The sequence below is a fragment of the Hylobates moloch genome, unplaced genomic scaffold (assembly GCF_009828535.3).
Source record: "Hylobates moloch isolate HMO894 unplaced genomic scaffold, HMol_V3 SCAFFOLD_14, whole genome shotgun sequence".
Lineage (NCBI taxonomy): Eukaryota > Metazoa > Chordata > Mammalia > Primates > Hylobatidae > Hylobates > Hylobates moloch.
The window spans coordinates 403,302-420,992 of NW_026652289.1; the positions used below are offsets into that span (position 1 = coordinate 403,302).

The window sequence follows — 17,691 nt, forward strand, 5'->3', positions numbered from 1 at the left end:
CGCGGTGCGCAGCGCTGAGTGTTAGGGCAGCAGCCTGTGCTTGCGCCTCTAGTCCTTCCGAGGGGCCAGAGGGCAGCGCGGGCCTCGGGGTCCTGGGGCAAGACGGTGAGCGTGGGGGCGCCGTTTCCTTCCCCAACGCAGCTCGGCGCGCCCGGGCCTCCACATCGTCGCTAACGGAGCGTTGCGGCGCCGGCGAGCCCGGGGCGGGACAGTGGCCAGGCCGGCCTGGGCCCAGCGCGCGGCCTCCGCCGTTTCGGGCTGTGCTGGGTGGAAGATTAGGCTCCCCGGGCACGCCGTCCCCGCCGAGAGGCCTCAGCTTCGTGGCAGCGCCCTCGCCCTTCCAGCCCCCTCGAGGGTGGTCTCCAGGGCGCGATAAAGGAATGTGAGAAAGTGCTTAGCGCTCCAGCCGCTCCGAGGGAAGCCAGGTGGGAGGAGATCCCGAAACGCTAAGGTTTTGACAGCGTTACATTGAATTTCTCCGGCTGTAGGGATTGGAGGAAGTCAGGAGAAATTCGTCTCTAAGTTGTAAGGTGGAACGGCATTCATTTTCTTACTGCCAATGGAGGTTTTTCATGAATTTACTAACTCAGTAAAAAGATTCGTTTTTTTTTTTTAATCTTCAAGGATCACGCTTTAAACCTCTGTAACAATGTAATTATTTGTACCACTCTCTACCCCACCCTCCAACAAAATAACCTGTTGGCGCTCAGAAAATAATAACCCTTTGCCTGCCTTTGAAATAGTTATCCTTGGCCGGGCGCGGTGGCTCACGCTTGTAATCCCAGCACTTTGGGAGGCCGAAGCGGGCGGATCACGAGGTCAGGAGATCGAGACCACGGTGAAACCCCGTCTCTACTAAACAAATACAAAAAATTAGCCGGGCGTGGTGGCGGGCGCCTGTAGTCCCAGCTACTCGGAGAGGCTGAGGCAGGTGAATGGCGTGAACCCGGGAGGCGGAGCTTGCAGTGAGCCGAGATTGCGCTACTGCACTCCAGCCTGGGTGACAGAGCAAGACTCCGTCTCAAAAAAAAAAAGAAATGGTTATCCTTTTAGTATGACAGTGTTCAAAAACTCTTTTCTTAGTCTTGTAGCAGAACATAGCTATGATGATCTGAATTTTTGTCTTTCAGCTTGTTCTAAAGACGAAGGGGAACTCCCTAGTGCTACAGGCTGTTTCAGGAAGCCAATTAATTTTGTACACGTAATACTTAATTACCTTCTAATAATTGGAGCAGAAGATGAACCCAACTAATCCTTTCAGTGGGCAGCAGCCTAGTGCTTTTTCAGCGTCTTCTAGTAATGTGGGAACACTTCCATCTAAGCCGCCATTTCGATTTGGTCAACCTTCTCTTTTTGGACAAAACAGTACCTTATCTGGGAAGAGCTCGGGATTTTCACAGGTATCCAGCTTTCCAGCGTCTTCTGGAGTAAGTCATTCCTCTTCAGTGCAAACATTAGGGTTCACCCAAACCTCAACTGTTGGACCCTTTTCTGGACTTGAGCACACTTCCACCTTTGTGGCTACCTCTGGGCCTTCAAGTTCATCTATGCTGGGAAACCCAGGATTTAGTTTTAAATCACCCACCAGTGTTGGGGCTTTCCCAAGCACTTCTGCTTTTGGACAAGAAGCTGGAGAAATAGTGAACTCTGGTTTTGGGAAAACAGAATTCAGCTTTAAACCTCTGGAAAATGCAGTGTTCAAACCAATACTGGGGGCTGAATCTGAGCCAGAGAAAACCCAGAGCCAAATTGCTTCTGGGTTTTTCACATTTTCCCAGCCAATTAGTAGTGCACCTGGAGGCCTGGCCCCTTTCTCTTTTCCTCAAGTAACAAGTAGTTCAGCTACCAATTCAAATTTTACCTTTTCAAAACCTGTTAGTAGTAATAATTCATTATCTGCCTTTACCCCTGCTTTGTCAAACCAAAATGTAGAGGAAGAGAAGAGAGGACCTAAGTCAATATTTGGAAGTTCTCAGAATAGCTTCAGTAGCTTCCCTGTGTCATCTGCGGTTTTGGGCGAACCTTTCCAGGCCAGCAAAGCAGGTGTCAGGCAGGGGTGCGAAGAAGCTGTTTCCCAGGTGGAACCACTTCCCAGCCTAATGAAAGGACTGAAAAGAAAGGAGGACCAGGATCGCTCCCCAAGGAGACATGGCCACGAGACAGCAGAAGATTCGGATCCTCTGTCCCGGGGCGATCATCCTCCAGACAAACGACCTGTCCGCCTGAATCGACCCCGGGGAGGTACTTTATTTGGTCGGACGATACAGGATGTTTTCAAAAGCAATAAGGAAGTAGGTCGTCTGGGCAACAAGGAGGCCAAAAAGGAAATTGGCTTTGTTGAGTCTGCAGAAAGTGACCACATGGCTATCCCAGGAGGGAGTCAGTCTGTCCTGGCACCTTCCCGGATTCCAGGTGTGAATAAAGAGGAAGAAGCTGAAAGTAGAGAGAAGAAAGAAGGTGAGCTCTGAAAATGTAGCACATAGAGTAAATCCTGCTGGCAGGTTTTCAATACGTTTCTCTGGGTGTTAGCTTGATTTTTCAGATAAATCTCCCATAAACATTAGGGACTCTAACATGTCATACAGAGCAGGTCTTACATCTGTGAAAATTTCCTCTGCTTTGACACGGTGCCTCCTGTTGTTGGAAACATCTGATGGTTTAAGTGTCCATTCTCAACCCCTAGATTCTCTAAGAGGAACTCCGGCGCGTCAGAGTAACAGAAGCGAGAGCACAGACAGTCTTGGGGGCTTGTCTCCCTCTGAAGTCACAGCCATCCAGTGCAAGAACATCCCCGACTACCTCAATGACAGGACCATTCTGGAGAACCATTTTGGCAAAATTGCTAAAGTGCAGCGCGTCTTTACCAGGCGCAGCAAAAAGCTTGCAGTGGTACATTTCTTTGATCATGTGAGTACTCCCATCTTGCCATTTGTTACCCTAGATTTGAACCTTGTCACTTTAAAACCTGTTTTGTTTTTTTTTTTGGTCCATCAGTTGTTTGCTTACTATAATATAGGGAAAGTACTCAAATATCTTATTAGCATAGGATGGGATAGTACTTTTTATTTCATAACTTGGAGTATTCTAGGTCCCTACAGAATATAGTACTCTAGAAATGCTGGGAGAGCTGTTCCCATGAAGTGAAATTCTTCTGAAAGGCTTTAGAAATTCAGAAATTCTTCCGAAAGGCTCTAACCACATAGTACTTTTGGAAGTTGGGTTTTTTGGTTTTGTTTTTGTTTTATTTGGTCATAGAAGATGATCACTGTAAACGTTCAAACAATACAGAAAAAGTGAAATTGGCCGGGCGCAGTGGCTCACGCTTGTAATCCCAGCACTTGGGGAGGCCGAGGTGGGCGGATCATGAGGTCAGGAGATCCAGACCATCCTGGCTAACACGGTGAAACCCCATCTCTACTAAAAATACAAAAAATTAGCCGGATGTGGTGGCTCACGCCTGTAATACCAGCTACTCGGGAGGCTGAGGCAGGAGAATTGCTTGAATCTGGGAGGCGGTGGTTGCAGTGAGCCGAGTTCGTGCCACTGCACTCCAGTCTGTGTGACAGAGCCAGACTCCGTCTCAAAAAAAAAAAAAAAAAGAAAAAGTGAAATTCCCCTTGTCATTCTATCCTCTAGAGATAACTGCTTTGAAGCACTGGGTTTGTATCCTGACTTTAAATGTATGCATAATACTTTTTATTTATTTATTTTTTTGAGATGGAGTCTTGCTCTGTCACCCAGGCTGGAGTGCAGTGGCATGATCTTGGCTCACTGCAAGCTCCACCTCCTGGGTTCACGCCATTCTCCTGGCTCAGCCTCCAGAGTAGCTGGGACTGCAGGCGCCCACCACCACACCCGGCTAATTTTTTTGTATTTTTCGTAGAGACGGGCTTTCACTGTGTTAGCCAGGATGGTCTCGATCTCCTGACCTCATGATCTGCTTGCCTCGGCCTCCCAAAGTGCTGGGATTACAGGCGTGAACCACTGCGCCCGGCCTAAATGTATGCATAATACTTTCTAGGGTGCAGGGAACGTGGACTGCTCATGTTATATAGCTTTGTATCTTCATGGTTTTTTCTGAGTATTCTCATAGACAAAATTACGTTCTATAGGGATTTATAAAGTATAAATTTATAAAGTGAATGATACTACATTGAGTGGATGGACTACGTTTTGTTGATTCATCTATTGACGGACGGGTTGTTTCTACATTTTGGCTATTGTGAATAATGTTTATTGGCATATGACTTATCTGAGTCCCTGCTTTCAGTTTTTTGGGGTATATTCTTAGGATTGGAATTGCTGGGTCATATGGTAATCCTAATTTGTTTTTAGTTTTAATTTTTTAAATTAAAAAAAGTTTTTATTTTTACATTTGTAGACATGGGGTCTTACTACGTTGCTCAGGCAGGTCTCGAACTCCTGGCCTCAAGCTGTCCTCCTGCCTTAGCCTCCCAAAGTGTTGGGATTACAGACCTGAGTCATTGTACCGGCTCTCATTTTTGTTGTTGTTGTTGTTGTTGTTGTTTTTGAGACGGGGCTTTGCTCTGTCGCCCAGGCTGTAGTGTAGTGGTGCAATCTTGGCTCACTTCAACCTTTACCGTTCCAGTTCAAGCGATTCTCCTCCCTCAGCTTCTCAAGTAGCTGGGATTCTGTGCGCACCACTATGCCTGGCTAATTTTTGTATTTTTAGTGGAGATGGGGTTTCACCACGTTGGCCAGGCTGGTCTCAAACTCCTGACCTCAGTGATCCATGCACCTTGGCCTCCCAAAGTGCTGGGATTACAGGTGTGAGCCACCATGCCTGGCCTTGTTTTTATTATTTATTACTATTATTTATTTTATTATTTTATTATTATTATTATTTTTTTTGAGATGAAGTTTCACTATGTGGCCCAGGCTGGTCCTAAACTCCTGGGCCCAAGTGATCCTCCCACCTCCACCTCCCAAAGTGCTGGGGTAACAGGCATGAGCCACCGTGCCCAGCCCCGCTTTTGTTTTTACAGTTATTTTTTGCCTATTGCAATGTGCTTATTTTCCCAGCTGAACCTTAAATATTTTATGACATAACTAATATGTAAATAGATTTGCCTTTATAAACAATTCATTGATACAGACAAAACTGAACATCCTCATCTCTCCGGTTACTCAGGAGCAGTCCAGTTAACTAGTGTGGTGTGTATTTTTCTAGACATTTTTATGAGTGTATCTACAAGGAGACTAACATGTGGTTGGGTTTCTGTGGTAAGTGGCATCCCATGTTTGTTATTCTGCAGCTCCCTTTTGTGCTTAATTGTGACTTGGCAAACTTTCTGTTTCTGTATATGTGATCAGCTGGTGAGAATCATCTCACCAAATGCCAACAAGGCCAAGTTTGTGAGTTCTGTGAAGCAAAGTTGTTAATTAAAAAAAAGGGGCCGGGCGCGGTGGCTCACGCCTGTAATCCCAGCACTTTGGGAGGCCGAGGTGGGCGGATTACCTGAGGTCAGGAGATCAAGACCATCCTGGCTAACACAGTGAAACCCCGTGTCTACTACAAATACGAAAAATTAGCCGGGTGTGGTGGCGGGCCCCTGTAGGTCCAGCTCCTCAGGTGGCTGGAGAATGCATGAACCCTGGAGGTGGAGCTTGCAGTAAGCCGAGATCTCACCACCGCACTCCAGCCTGGGTGACAGAGTGAGACTCTGTCTCAAAAAAAAAAAAAAGGGGAAAGAGCAAATACATGCTTGTGAGACAGGTAAAGCAGATGAATACTGCTGCTGCCACTGCCACAGCCAGAGACCATGCAGTCAGCAGACGTGTGGGTGAAGAAATCACTGTCGTGCAAAGGACAGGGGCTCCTGGTGCCTTTGAATGGTCTGTCGTGCTTACTGCGTTTGAGTTTTCAATCCCATTTCCTTTGGTTTCCTGATACACTCACACTTGGTGGTTGTGGACTGTTTTCTAGGCATCTGCAGCCCTGGCTAGAAAGAAGGGGAAAAGTCTGCATAAAGACATGGCTATCTTTTGGCACAGGAAGAAAATAAGTGAGTTTTCAATTAGTCTTTTCACTTTTTTAAAAAATTATTTTTATTTATTTAATAGAGACAAGATCTCGCTATGTTGCCCAGTCTGATCTTGGGATTACAGGCATGAGCCATTGTGCATGGCCCTCTTTGCAGTTTCTCCTGCTCTTGGTCCAAACCCTTTGAGCATGAGCCCTTTCCCCAGCCAGTGGAGGAGGCTGGCTCTGAGTGGGTTTGCATCTCACAGTTATTTCCTTGGGCTCTTCTCTAACCTCCTGTGACAATGAAAATAATATTACTTTCTTAGAAACAGAGTGAAAAAATCCAGTACCAGGTGATCTGTGATTGCATAAACTCTTTTCTGCCTCCTGTGTCCACAGGCCCCAATAAGAAACCCTTTTCCCTGAAGGAGAAGAAACCAGGTGACGGTGAAGTCAGCCCGAGCACAGAGGATGCACCCTTTCAGCACTCTCCTCTTGGCAAGGCCGCAGGGAGGGCTGGTGCTAGCAGCCTCCTGAATAAAAGGTGGGATCGGTCCCTCCTAATGACCTTACTCGGGAAGGACCAGGAAATGGCACCCTACAGCGACACCTGAGTCAGGGTGCAAGACTGTGGGGAGTGGTGAGGAGACAAAAGCCAGTTGCCAGGGATGGTTGGGGGTGGAGGGGCAGGGGCTCTGCCCCTCCTGCCAGCATGGGCCGTGAGGAGGTGGGTCTCTGTGGGGCTGGTGGTCCCAGCCAGAAGAGAGAATTTTCTGACACTGGTAACTGCCAGCTGCAGAGATGGTGGAGAGCATTGATTCTGTCCTGTCTTGTTCTCACATACCCTAGGGCCAAGGTTGCTGAGAAAGCCTTCCTTTGGGGCTGGCCTTTTTTTCTTGTTTCCATCTTGGCATTTTCTATGGGAGAGTCTCATCACATAGTTGTTATAGCTGGTGTAGACCTTTCAGCTGCAGCTACAGGAGATCCAGGGGAGGCTGCTCACTTAGGACAGCAGAACTTCTGTCCTTGAACAGAGTGCCTGCTCTGTGGGACACACGCAGGCTGGCGCCCTGTGGCGGGTCGCTGCCTGCCTCACAGGATTGTAGTAGCAAATCTCCTTGCTCATCTAACTTGTCCTGAATCCCACTGCAGTTAAGTGCAGTTCCACTTGACATATAAATGTATAAGCAATAACTTTTTCCCTCAAGACATTTAACTGGCTGTAATAAACCATGCATTGCTTTTTTTTTTTGAGACAGAGTCTCGCTTTGTTGTCCAGGTTGGAGTTCAGTGGCGCAATCTTGGCTCACTGAAACCTCTGCCTCCTGGGTTCAAGAAATTCTCCTGCCTTAGCCTCCCTAGTAGCTGAGATTACAGGCGTGCTTCACCACGCCCAGCTAATATTTTTGTATTTTTAGTAGAGATGGGATTTCACCATGTTGGCCAGGCTAGTCTTGAACTCCTGACTAGAGATGCATGCCCGGCCAAACCATGCATTTCTAATAATCACTTTCAGCAGTTTCCAGCATGACTTTTTTTTTTTTTTTTTTTCTAAAGAGCTGTCTCCTGGCCGGGCGCAGTGGCTCACGCCTGTAATCCCAGCACTTTGGGAGGCCAAGGCGGGCGGATCATGAGGTCAGGAGATCGAGACCATCCTGGCTAACATGGTGAAACCCCGTCTCTACTAAAAATACAAAATATTAGCTGGGCATGGTGGCGGGCGCCTGTAGTCCCAGCTACTCGCGAGGCCGAGGCAGGAGAACGGCATGAACCTGGGAGGCGGAGCTTGCAGTGAGCCGAGATCATGCCACTGCACTCCAGCCTGGGCGACAGAGTGAGACTCCCATGTCAAAAAAAAAAAAAAAGCTGTCTCCTAAAGGAAGGGCAGCATGACTTTTTGCAGGTGCAGCTTATCACAGTGAAGCAGACACGGTCGGCCATGTTAGTTGTGTTAGCCGGCACGTGATGTGAAGTTCCCTGGCTACCTTGTCTATCTGGGGAACTCTGTTCTCAAAGGCTTTTGCTTTTCACACCAGGCCTACTTTGACAGATCTCCAGCTGAATCCATCTTTTCATCTTTTGGCCAATGTGTTTTCCTCACTTCCCGTTTTGTGATGAGCAGTTTAGTTGCTGGTTTGACATAATCTTTGACATTCAAGTTCAGAAAATGATGAAAGCTAGAAAATGGGGAAGCTGAGAGAGAACGCCTGATTCCTTTTAGTATGTTCTTCTACCAAAATAATTTCTGTTTTAAAACATGTAGGCATAATATTTCCTTATGATATTAAAGAATTTTTTCATGCTGAATTTAATTCTTCGAGATAGAAATCAGTAAGTGTTCATTTTAGCTGTTTAAATGAGCCTATCTTTTTTTTTTTTCAGGGGATGGTAAGTTAGAGCCTCACTCTGTCACCCAGGCTGGAGAGCAGCAGTGTAATCTCAGCTCACTGCAACCTCCACCTGCCAGGCTCAAGCAATCCTCTCACCCCAGCCTCCCGAGTAGCTGGGACTACAGGCACATGCCACCATGCCTGGCTGATTTTTAAATTTTTTGTAGAGATGGGGTCTCCCTATGTTGCCCAGGCTATTTTGTTTTTCAAAAGTATGAAATATTTCAAAATTATATTAAAGTCAGTGAATAATGTGAGTAACGCTTTTGTGCTCATTACCATCCTTAACAAAACTCATCTCATTTCAGTGCTTGTAGTTTCTCAGCTTTAGAGGACCAGAAAATCTTGAAAGATGAGGGGACGTGTTCAGAAATGAAAATGCTCTAAAGGCCTTCCTGCTACGAGGGCCCTCAGTGTGGTGTTTACTTTATAGCTCTCCAGTGAAGAAGCCAAGTCTTCTAAAGGCCCACCAATTCGAGGGAGACTCTTTTGACTCAGCCTCCGAGGGCTCCGAGGGCCTCGGGCCATGTGTGCTCTCCCTCAGTACCCTGATAGGCACCGTGGCTGAGACATCCAAGGAGAAGTACCGCCTGCTTGACCAGAGAGACAGGATCATGCGGCAAGGTATGGCACTTGGTGGCAGAGGCTCTAGGGGCCTGGTGAGGTCGTCGTCTTGGGTGCCATCAGGGCGGGAGCAACTCCTTTCCACTGGGCTCTATTGCTGTTGAGTCTCAGGGCCTCTGGTGTGCTGTGTCTGATCTTCATGGTCTGCCAGTCTTCTTGGAGTGAGTGTTGCGTGTATGTGTACATATATGTGCAAATATGTTTGCTAATGTATGTATAAAATAGTAGTGGGAGGATGCAAAAGAACGGGCACCTGTCTGTAGAGGGAGCGGGATTCTGAAGGGCAGAGGTTATGGTGGAGTGCTCCATCTTGGACAGGGCATCCTTACACTGTTACGATGTTGAACTGTGTGAATGTATTACCTACTAAAAAGTAAGTATTCCATTAACCCTAAAAATATATGCAGGGACCAAAAATAAAAGGAAAAAACACAGGTACTTCTCTTTGCCAATTTTTTTCTCTTAAATTTCAGCCGGGTTGGGCATGGTGGCTCACGCCTGTAATCCCAGCACTTTGGGCGGCTGAGGCATGTGGACCACCTGAGGTCAGGAGTTCAAGACTAGCCTGGCCAACATGGCAAAACCCCCAACTCTACAATAAATAAATAAGTAAGCAAGCTGGGTGCAGTGGTGTGCACCTGTAGTCCCAGCTACCTGGGAGGCTGAGGCAGGAGAATCACTTGAACTGGCGAGGCGGAGGTTACAGTGAGCCGAGATTGTGCCACTGCACTCCAGCCTGGACGACAGGGTGAGATTCTGTCTCAAAGAAAAAAAAAAATGCTGGGCATGGTGGCTCACGCCTGTAATCCCAGCACTTTAGGAGGTCGAGGCTGGTGGATCACCTGAGGTCAGGAGTTCAAAACCAGCCTGACCCACATGGAAAAACCCCGTCTCTACTAAAAAGACAAAATTAGCCGGGCGTGGTGGCACATGCCTGTAATGCCAGCTACTTGGGAGGCTGAGGCAGGAGAATGGCTTGAACCCGGGAGGCTGAGGTTGTGGTGATCTGAGATTGTGCCATTGTACCCCAGCCTGGGCAACAAGAGTGAAACTCCATCTCAAGAACAAAAAAAAAACGAATCAGCTATAGGAGTTTCCTTTTTTTTTTTTTTTTTTTTTTTTTTTGAGACGGAGTCTCGCTCTTTCACCCAGGCTGGAGTGCAGTGGCGCAATCTCGGCTCACTGCAGGCTCCGCCTCCCTGGGGTTCACGCCATTCTCCTGCCTCAGCCTCCTGCGTAGCTGGGACTACAGGCGCCTGCCACCTCGCCCGGCTAATTTTTTGTATTTTTAGTAGAGACAGGGTTTCACCGTGTTAGCCAGGATGGTCTTGATCTCTTGACCTCGTGATCCGCCCGCCTCAGCCTTCCAAAGTGCTGGGATTACAGGCGTGAGCCACCACGCCCGGCCAGGAGTTTCCTTTTTTAAAAAGCTGTGGATAATTTGAATAATCACCATGTTTCCTTAATATAGTAATATATAGTAATAAAAGCTGCCATCATACATCATATAATTGATATGGTGGTTTTTATATTCGAAATAAAATTATTATTAGGTATTAGAATTTTTCTTTTTTTTTTTTTTTTTCCTCGAGATGGAGTCTTGCTCTGTTACCCAGGCTGGAGTACAGTGGTGCAACCTCAGCTCACTGCTACGTCCGCCTCCCAGGTTCAAGTGATTCTCTTGCCTCAGCCTCCTGAGTAGCTGGGACTACAGGCATGTGCCACCACGCCTGGCTAATTTTTGTATTCTTAGTAGAGATGGGGTTTCTCCATGTTGGTCAGGCTGGTCTTGAACTCCCGACCTCAGGTGATCTGCCAGTCTTGGCCTCCCAAAGTGCTGGGATTACAGGTGTGAGCCACCAGGCCTGGCCCAGGTATTAGAATTTTTCAAAATGAAAACAAGAAGTATATATTTTGAGTTGTGAAGCTGTTGCATTTCCTTTTACTTGCAAGCTACATTTGTAACTATTTAAGTGTAATCATAGCAGTTTACTTATTCAAGTAAGAACCCAGTTAACTTCCATTATATAATTCTTAAATTAAAGTCATGGTGAATACTGAGACAGAGATTTAGAATAGTGATATATGTTGAATATTTGCAGTTGTTACAAGTCAATCCTTTTAGTAAACATCCTGCACCATGATTTTTTGTCATTGAGGTCATTACAGGAGTTAGAAAACTCTGGCTGAAAGTGAGGACACTCCCCTGCTTTTATCTGCAGTGAGGGTCTGTGACTGTTGGAGAGGTGGACTCGGCGGTCTTTCTCTTAGTCTGCAGTGAGGGTCTGTGACTGTTAGAAAGAGGTGGACTCAGGGGTCTTTGGGAGCTTTGATGTCCCACTGCCTGGCAGAATAGACTGTAAGTCCTCTTTCTTTGAGGCTCCGAGTTTTACAAATATTTTTCTTTTCTTTTGTAATGTGTGTGTTTTAAGTTTTAATTTCTTTTTATCATTATGAGAATACACTTCTGTAGGTTCGTGCTAACCATGTGGTGCATTCTTACCTTTTACTTGACGTCATTTAGCTCGGGTGAAGAGAACCGATCTGGACAAAGCGAGGACTTTTGTTGGCACCTGCCTGGATATGTGTCCTGAGAAGGAGAGGTACATGCGGGAGACCCGTAGCCAGCTGAGCGTGTTTGAAGTGGTCCCAGGGACTGACCAGGTAGAGCCCTGCATCTCCCCGTGGAGTGTGGGCAGGGGACGGGGCTGCTTTTGTCATTTCTGTACATACTTGATTTGGGTGTTTGTTTTAGACGGTATTGGGTATTTGTGCTATTAACAATCATATTAAGCTGTTTTGCATTGTGAGATGTTAACTCTGTAATTGGTACCTATACATGATAAGGTATAGATGCAAGTTATTTTAAATAAAGTTGTTTTTCAAATTTTTTTTTTTTTTTTTGAGACAGGGTCTCACTCTGTCACCTAGGCTGAAGCGCAGTGGTCCAGTCATGGCTCACTACAGCCTCAACTTCCCAGGCTCAGGTGATCCTCTCACTCAGCTTACAGAGTAGCTGGGATTACAGGCATGCTCCACCACACCCAGTTACTGTTTTATTTTTTGCAGCAATGGGGTTTTGCTGTGTTGCCCAGGCTGGTCCCGAACTCCTAAGCTCAAATGATCTGCCCATCTCCGCCTCCCAAAGTGCTGGGATTACAGGCGTGAGCCACCACATCCGGCTAACTTTTTTCTTTTTATGATCTTATTCCTGTCTGTTTCTATGCTTATGTTTTACACATTCGAGATGATGCTCTAGACACAATTTTATGTGTATCTTTTCCACTTAAAATTATGTCACGAACATTTTCCTTTGTTAGGGTAAACTATGAGCATGTGAAAATGATAGCATATTATTTTATTAGTAGCTCTGTCAAAACTCTGCATTTTTACCATTAGTAGATAGGCTGTTTCTAAATTTTTAGTTCTATTAATATTGTTTGGCATCTTGTATGTAATGCTTCTCTGGTATTTAGATTATTTTCTTCAGATCCTAAGAGTTAAATTACTGCATCAGAGGGTATGACCTTTCCTGAACATTATCAATGTATCTTCCCAAATTATTTCCCCAGAAAGCTGCACCAATATAGATCCTTTTGGACTTTGTGAATTTTGCTTATGGGCTTCTCCTCCTCTTCCTGGCTGGTGGCGTTATACACCCGTCGCCTGGTGTGGGGTCCCCAGCCCAGCAACTCATGTCACTGTAGGGCCCCTGCCCAGGAGAGGCACATGCCCGGGGCCTTGTCCTGTGTACATCTCTGCCTCTTCCCTTGGCCACGTCTTCAGCCTCCTTTTGAGGTGGGAGATGCGGCTCCAGGCCCCAGGTGGGCAGCCGGCCCCTGATGCTGTGCCCTCAGCAGTCCTCACCGCCTGTCTCTGTTTCACTTCTGCTCTGTGTAGACTTAATCTGGTGTGTGAGCAGGCCTGAGACCTTTTAAATGCTTGAAGCCCTTCCCTGTCCCGTCTTCTCTGCTTTGGAGGCTGGCAGATGTGCCTTCACTTAACATTCCTCCTGTTTGTCATGACGCACTCGTATCTTAACTCCTTGTCATATTTGCCAGAATCAAATTTCTCAATTTGTCTTTGAATTTTGATTGTCACTTTTTAACAGAAATTTTATGTTGAAAAAATAGATTCTCAAATACTGATCTTGTGTGGGTGTGTATGTGATTTCCCCCCCTCATTTTCAGGCATAACTATGCCTGGCCCAAGGTGTGCCACATGGGCAGCCTGTCTCGGCTTCATGTCTCTAGGTGGACCACGCAGCGGCCGTGAAAGAGTACAGTCGGTCCTCGGCGGATCAGGAGGAGCCCCTGCCCCACGAGCTGCGGCCCTTGCCAGTGCTCAGCAGGACCATGGACTACCTGGTGACCCAGATCATGGACCAGAAGGAGGGCAGCCTGCGGGATTGGTATGACTTCGTGTGGAACCGCACGCGTGGCATACGGAAGGTATTGGCTGCCTCCGACCTGGATGCTAAAAAAATCCATGCAAATTCCAAAGTCAAACTGATTATTTTACTCTGTCATATATTTTATCTGTAACAAAAATGTACTTTTGTGGGCCGGGTGTGGTGGCTCAGGCCTGTAATCCCAGCACTCTGGGAGGCCCAGGTGGTTGGATCACCTGAGGTCAGGAGTTCGAGACCAGCCTGGCCAACATGATGAAACCCCGTCTCTACTAAAAATACAAAAATTAGCTTGGCGTGGTGGCACACGCTTGTAGTCCCAGCTACTCGAGTGGCTGAAGCAGGAGAATTGCTTGAACCTGGGAGGCGGAGGTTGCGGTGAGCCAAGATGACACCACTGCACTCCAGCCTGGCTTCTGTCTCAAAAAAAAAAAAAAAAAAAAAAAAAAACCCCAGGACTTTTATTTAAGTCACTACAAAGTCATATTAAAATGTGCATCATGGGCTTTGTTTCAAATTGAAAAGTGAGAAATTGAGGTCGTAGCATGATCCATCTCACAGTTGCCTCTTTGCATGGGAATGTGTGTGTGATCCTCCCCCTCGCCTGTGGCCAGGATATCACGCAGCAGCACCTCTGTGACCCCCTGACGGTGTCCCTGATTGAGAAGTGCACCCGGTTTCACATCCACTGTGCTCACTTCATGTGTGAGGAGCCCATGTCCTCCTTTGATGCCAAGATCAATAATGAGAACATGACCAAGTGCCTGCAGAGCCTCAAGGAGATGTACCAGGACCTGAGAAACAAGGGCGTCTTCTGTGCCAGCGAAGCAGAGTTCCAGGGCTACAACGTTCTGCTCAGTCTCAACAAGGGAGACATCCTAAGGTGAATTTTCACATCCAGAAGTTGTCCTAAGGTGGCTGAAAAGGCAGGCTTTAAACAGGAGGAGAGCTTTCAGTAGTGGCAGTAGCCAATAGTGCAGCATTCTCTCTGGTAGCAGATGTTGGGATGATAGTAGAGGACCTTGGTCTGGCTTTGCAGTCGGCTGGGCTGAGCTGGGGGAAGAGCGATGGGGGTGTGCCCTGAGACCAGCACATCTGATGTAGGTCCCACATGTTCATTTCTGAAAAGGTTTCTCCTCAGCAGTGAGAAAATGAGGGAGGGATCCTCCTCATGAGACAGGTGAGTGAACCAGGAGAGGGAGTTCCAGGCGCCCTGCAGGTTTGTTAGCAGTTCCCTGTTGCCAGATAGTTTTGTCAAAGATCTAAGTAACAAGAGAGGAAAACATTGTGTGAAACAAAAATGCGAAGAATGGGGTAGTGAGAATGAATGAATGTAAAACCTTGGTCTGATCCATAATTAGACACTTACATGCGAAGTCTGGCAAGCTCTCTGGCCCTCTGCTTATGGTGGACCCTCTGCTTGTGGTGGACCCTCTGCTTGTGGTGGACCCTCTGCTTGTGGTTAAGCTGGACTTGATGGTGGACAGTGTCCCCTTTAGTTCTAAGATTCCCCTATCAATGGCGAACCTCTCTTTTTTTAGCTTTGTATTTTCCTCAAGAACTGTGTGACAGATTATCTAGATGTGTGATTGATTTTAAATTTTTATTTTATATTATGTTATGTTATGTTATTTTTGAGACCGAGTCCTGCTCTGTTGCCCAGGCTGGAGTACAGTAGTGCAATCTCGGCTCACTGCAACCTCCACCTCCCGGGTTCAAGTGATTCTCTTGCCTCAGTCTCCTGAGTAGCTGGGATTACAGGCACATACCACCATGCCCGCCTAATTTTTTCGTATTTTTAGTAGAGACAGGGTTTCGCCCTGTTGGCCAGGCTTGTCTGGAACTCCTGACCTCAGGTGATCCACCTGCCTCGGCCTCCCAAAGTGCTGGGATTGCAGTTATGAGCCTCCGTGCCCGGCTGATTTTAAATTTTAAAATTAAGCCTTGTATAGCCTGGGCAACATGGTGAGACCCTTCTACAAAAAAAAAAAAAAAAATTAACCAGGTGTGGTGATGTGTGCCTGTAGTTCCAGCTACTGGGGAGGCTGAGGTGGGAGGATCCCTTGAGCCCAGGAGGTCAAAGCTGCAGTAAGCTGTGATCATGCCACTGCACTCCAGTCTGGGTGACAAAGCAAGACCCTATCTCTTAAAAAAAAAAAAAAAAAAGACCAGGTGTGGTGGCCCATGGCCTGTTATCACAGCACTTTGGGAGGCTGAGATGAGAGGGTTGCTTGAGGCCAGGAGGTTGAGGCTGCAATGAACTGTGGCTACTGCACTCCAGCCTGGGTGATAGAGCAAGTACTCTGTCTCAAAAAAAAAAAAATTAAACTGCTTATGAAAGATTGCTGTATTGTCTTTTTCTACGTGACAAGCATTTGTTCCCCGTCACGAATAATTCAGTCAAAATCAATTCATTTCTAAACAAAAAGGGTTAAGTTTTCTGTTTTTTAGACTTTACCATCCAGCACAGCTGACAGTCAATTGGCATTACTTTAAAGTAACTTTTTGATAACTGATTCCTAAATTGCTTTTTGAATTTGTTTATTCTATTCATTATCGTTTTGAAGGAAACCTTTGTCAAACTAGCCCAAGCGTGGTAGTTAGTAAACTATGAATTTAACAATTTCACCAATTGTTAAATGAAGCACATTTCACCAATAAGACCCTCCTTCTCAGCATGGTTGAAATCCAGTATCATTATTACTTGAGACAGGGTCTTGCTCTGTCACCCAGGCTGGAGTACAGTGATGCGATCACAGCTCACTGCAGCCTCAACCTCCTGGGCTCAAACGATCCTCCCACCTTGGCCTCCCCACGTTTTGGGATTACAGGCGTGAGCCACTGCATCTGGTCAGTGAAATCTATTATTTATCAGATAGATCTACATGAAAATTTTGTCTTATTAAAAATAACATTCCAACCCCTTTTCTCTCCTTTAATTAACAGAGAAGTACAACAGTTCCATCCTGCTGTTAGAAACTCATCTGAGGTGAAATTTGCTGTTCAAGCTTTTGCTGCATTAAACAGTAATAATTTTGTGAGATTTTTCAAACTGGTCCAGTCAGCTTCTTACCTGAACGCTTGTCTTTTACACTGTTACTTCAGTCAGGTGAGTACATGAGCTGTGCCTGCAGAGTTGGAAGAAAGCAGGTGGTTCTTGTGCTATTTGAGTGCTTTCCTATTCCAAGCTTTTCAAAGCAGGTTTCAGGCTGACGCTGTGTCACCCTTGCAGCAGCCCCACAAAGGGGTTACTGGTGTTGCCCTGTTTTATAGGGATTATCACTGTTGGTCACCATCCGGAAAGGCTGTGCGATGGAAAATACTGTTCTGTGGTTCAAATAAGAAAAATCTCTTTAGGAAAACATAGATTGAATTCAGCACTATCATCATCCATGAAAACTAACTAAAAAGCAAAAATCTCATATCATACGCACAAAATCTCTGACTTTGAAATGCTTCGTGTTTTAAATCGAAGTTTCTGGAGTGAGGCTGATGGCGCTAAGTTCCTTTCAGTGGGTGCCTCAGTGTCAGCGCTTTGCCGTGTGCTAGGGTTGCAGAGACAATGGGAAGGCCAGTCCCTCTCCTGGGGTTTGCGCAGAGTAAACTCTGTGTCTCGGGGTTTCCAGTCGGTTCTTTTGTTCCAGTTCCATGGAACTTGGGGATGAGGACAGAGCAGCCCCTGTAGCACCTGCTGTTCTAGGCCCTGCATGATTCCGTTCAGTGCGATGTGATCAGGACCGCGGCCCACCCTACAGAGTGCCACCTCACCTCGCGCGCACTCTGCTGCCCATTCTGGCAGCGGCTTCAAGGAGGCTGCCAGGATTCCTTGCCACAAGCCCGTAGTGGCCACAGCATGGGGAGGGTGCTGCCTGGGAGATCTCAGGACCTGCCTGGGTCCATCTGTGGCTCCAGGTCATTTCTTTGGTCACACATCAGGGCCTCCTGTAAACAGTGACTAAACCCACAGTCATGTCACGGTCAGAGGGTCTTTTGCAGGTTTGCTCCTTGTTGTCAGAGCTGCAGGTTGCCAAACAACTGATATTCTGGAGTAAATGAAAAGGTTTTCCACAACTGGCCGCTTGTAGTTAATATTGGCTGGGTGCTTTGGCTCACACCTGTCATCCTGGCACCTTGGGAGGTGGGAGAATTGCTTGAGCTCAGGAGTTCAAGGCCAGCCTGGGCAACATGGGGAGGCCCTGTCTCTACTAAAAATTAAAAAAAAGTCAGCCAGGCAGGTGTGGTGGGATGCTCCTGTAGTCCCAGCTACTCAGGAGGCTGAGGTG

At 46.8% G+C, this 17,691-nt stretch overlaps 1 protein-coding gene across 4 annotated transcripts in view; it reads left to right on the forward strand.

Moving 5' to 3' along the window:
• Positions 1-17,691, forward strand: part of MCM3AP (minichromosome maintenance complex component 3 associated protein) — a 49,953-nt gene that overhangs the window by 282 nt on the left and 31,980 nt on the right. Inside the window, exons 1-10 of one of the 4 annotated variants that reach the window (XM_032174554.2) lie at positions 10-105; positions 1,131-2,457; positions 2,684-2,907; positions 5,948-6,026; positions 6,386-6,530; positions 8,810-9,000; positions 11,525-11,664; positions 13,254-13,451; positions 14,023-14,291; positions 16,355-16,517. In XM_032174554.2, coding sequence (XP_032030445.1) covers positions 1,239-2,457; positions 2,684-2,907; positions 5,948-6,026; positions 6,386-6,530; positions 8,810-9,000; positions 11,525-11,664; positions 13,254-13,451; positions 14,023-14,291; positions 16,355-16,517 — 2,628 coding nt within the window. In that variant the 5' untranslated portion in view covers positions 10-105; positions 1,131-1,238. The other 3 variants (XM_058427626.1, XM_032174552.2, XM_032174556.2) reach the window with 3 other exon arrangements.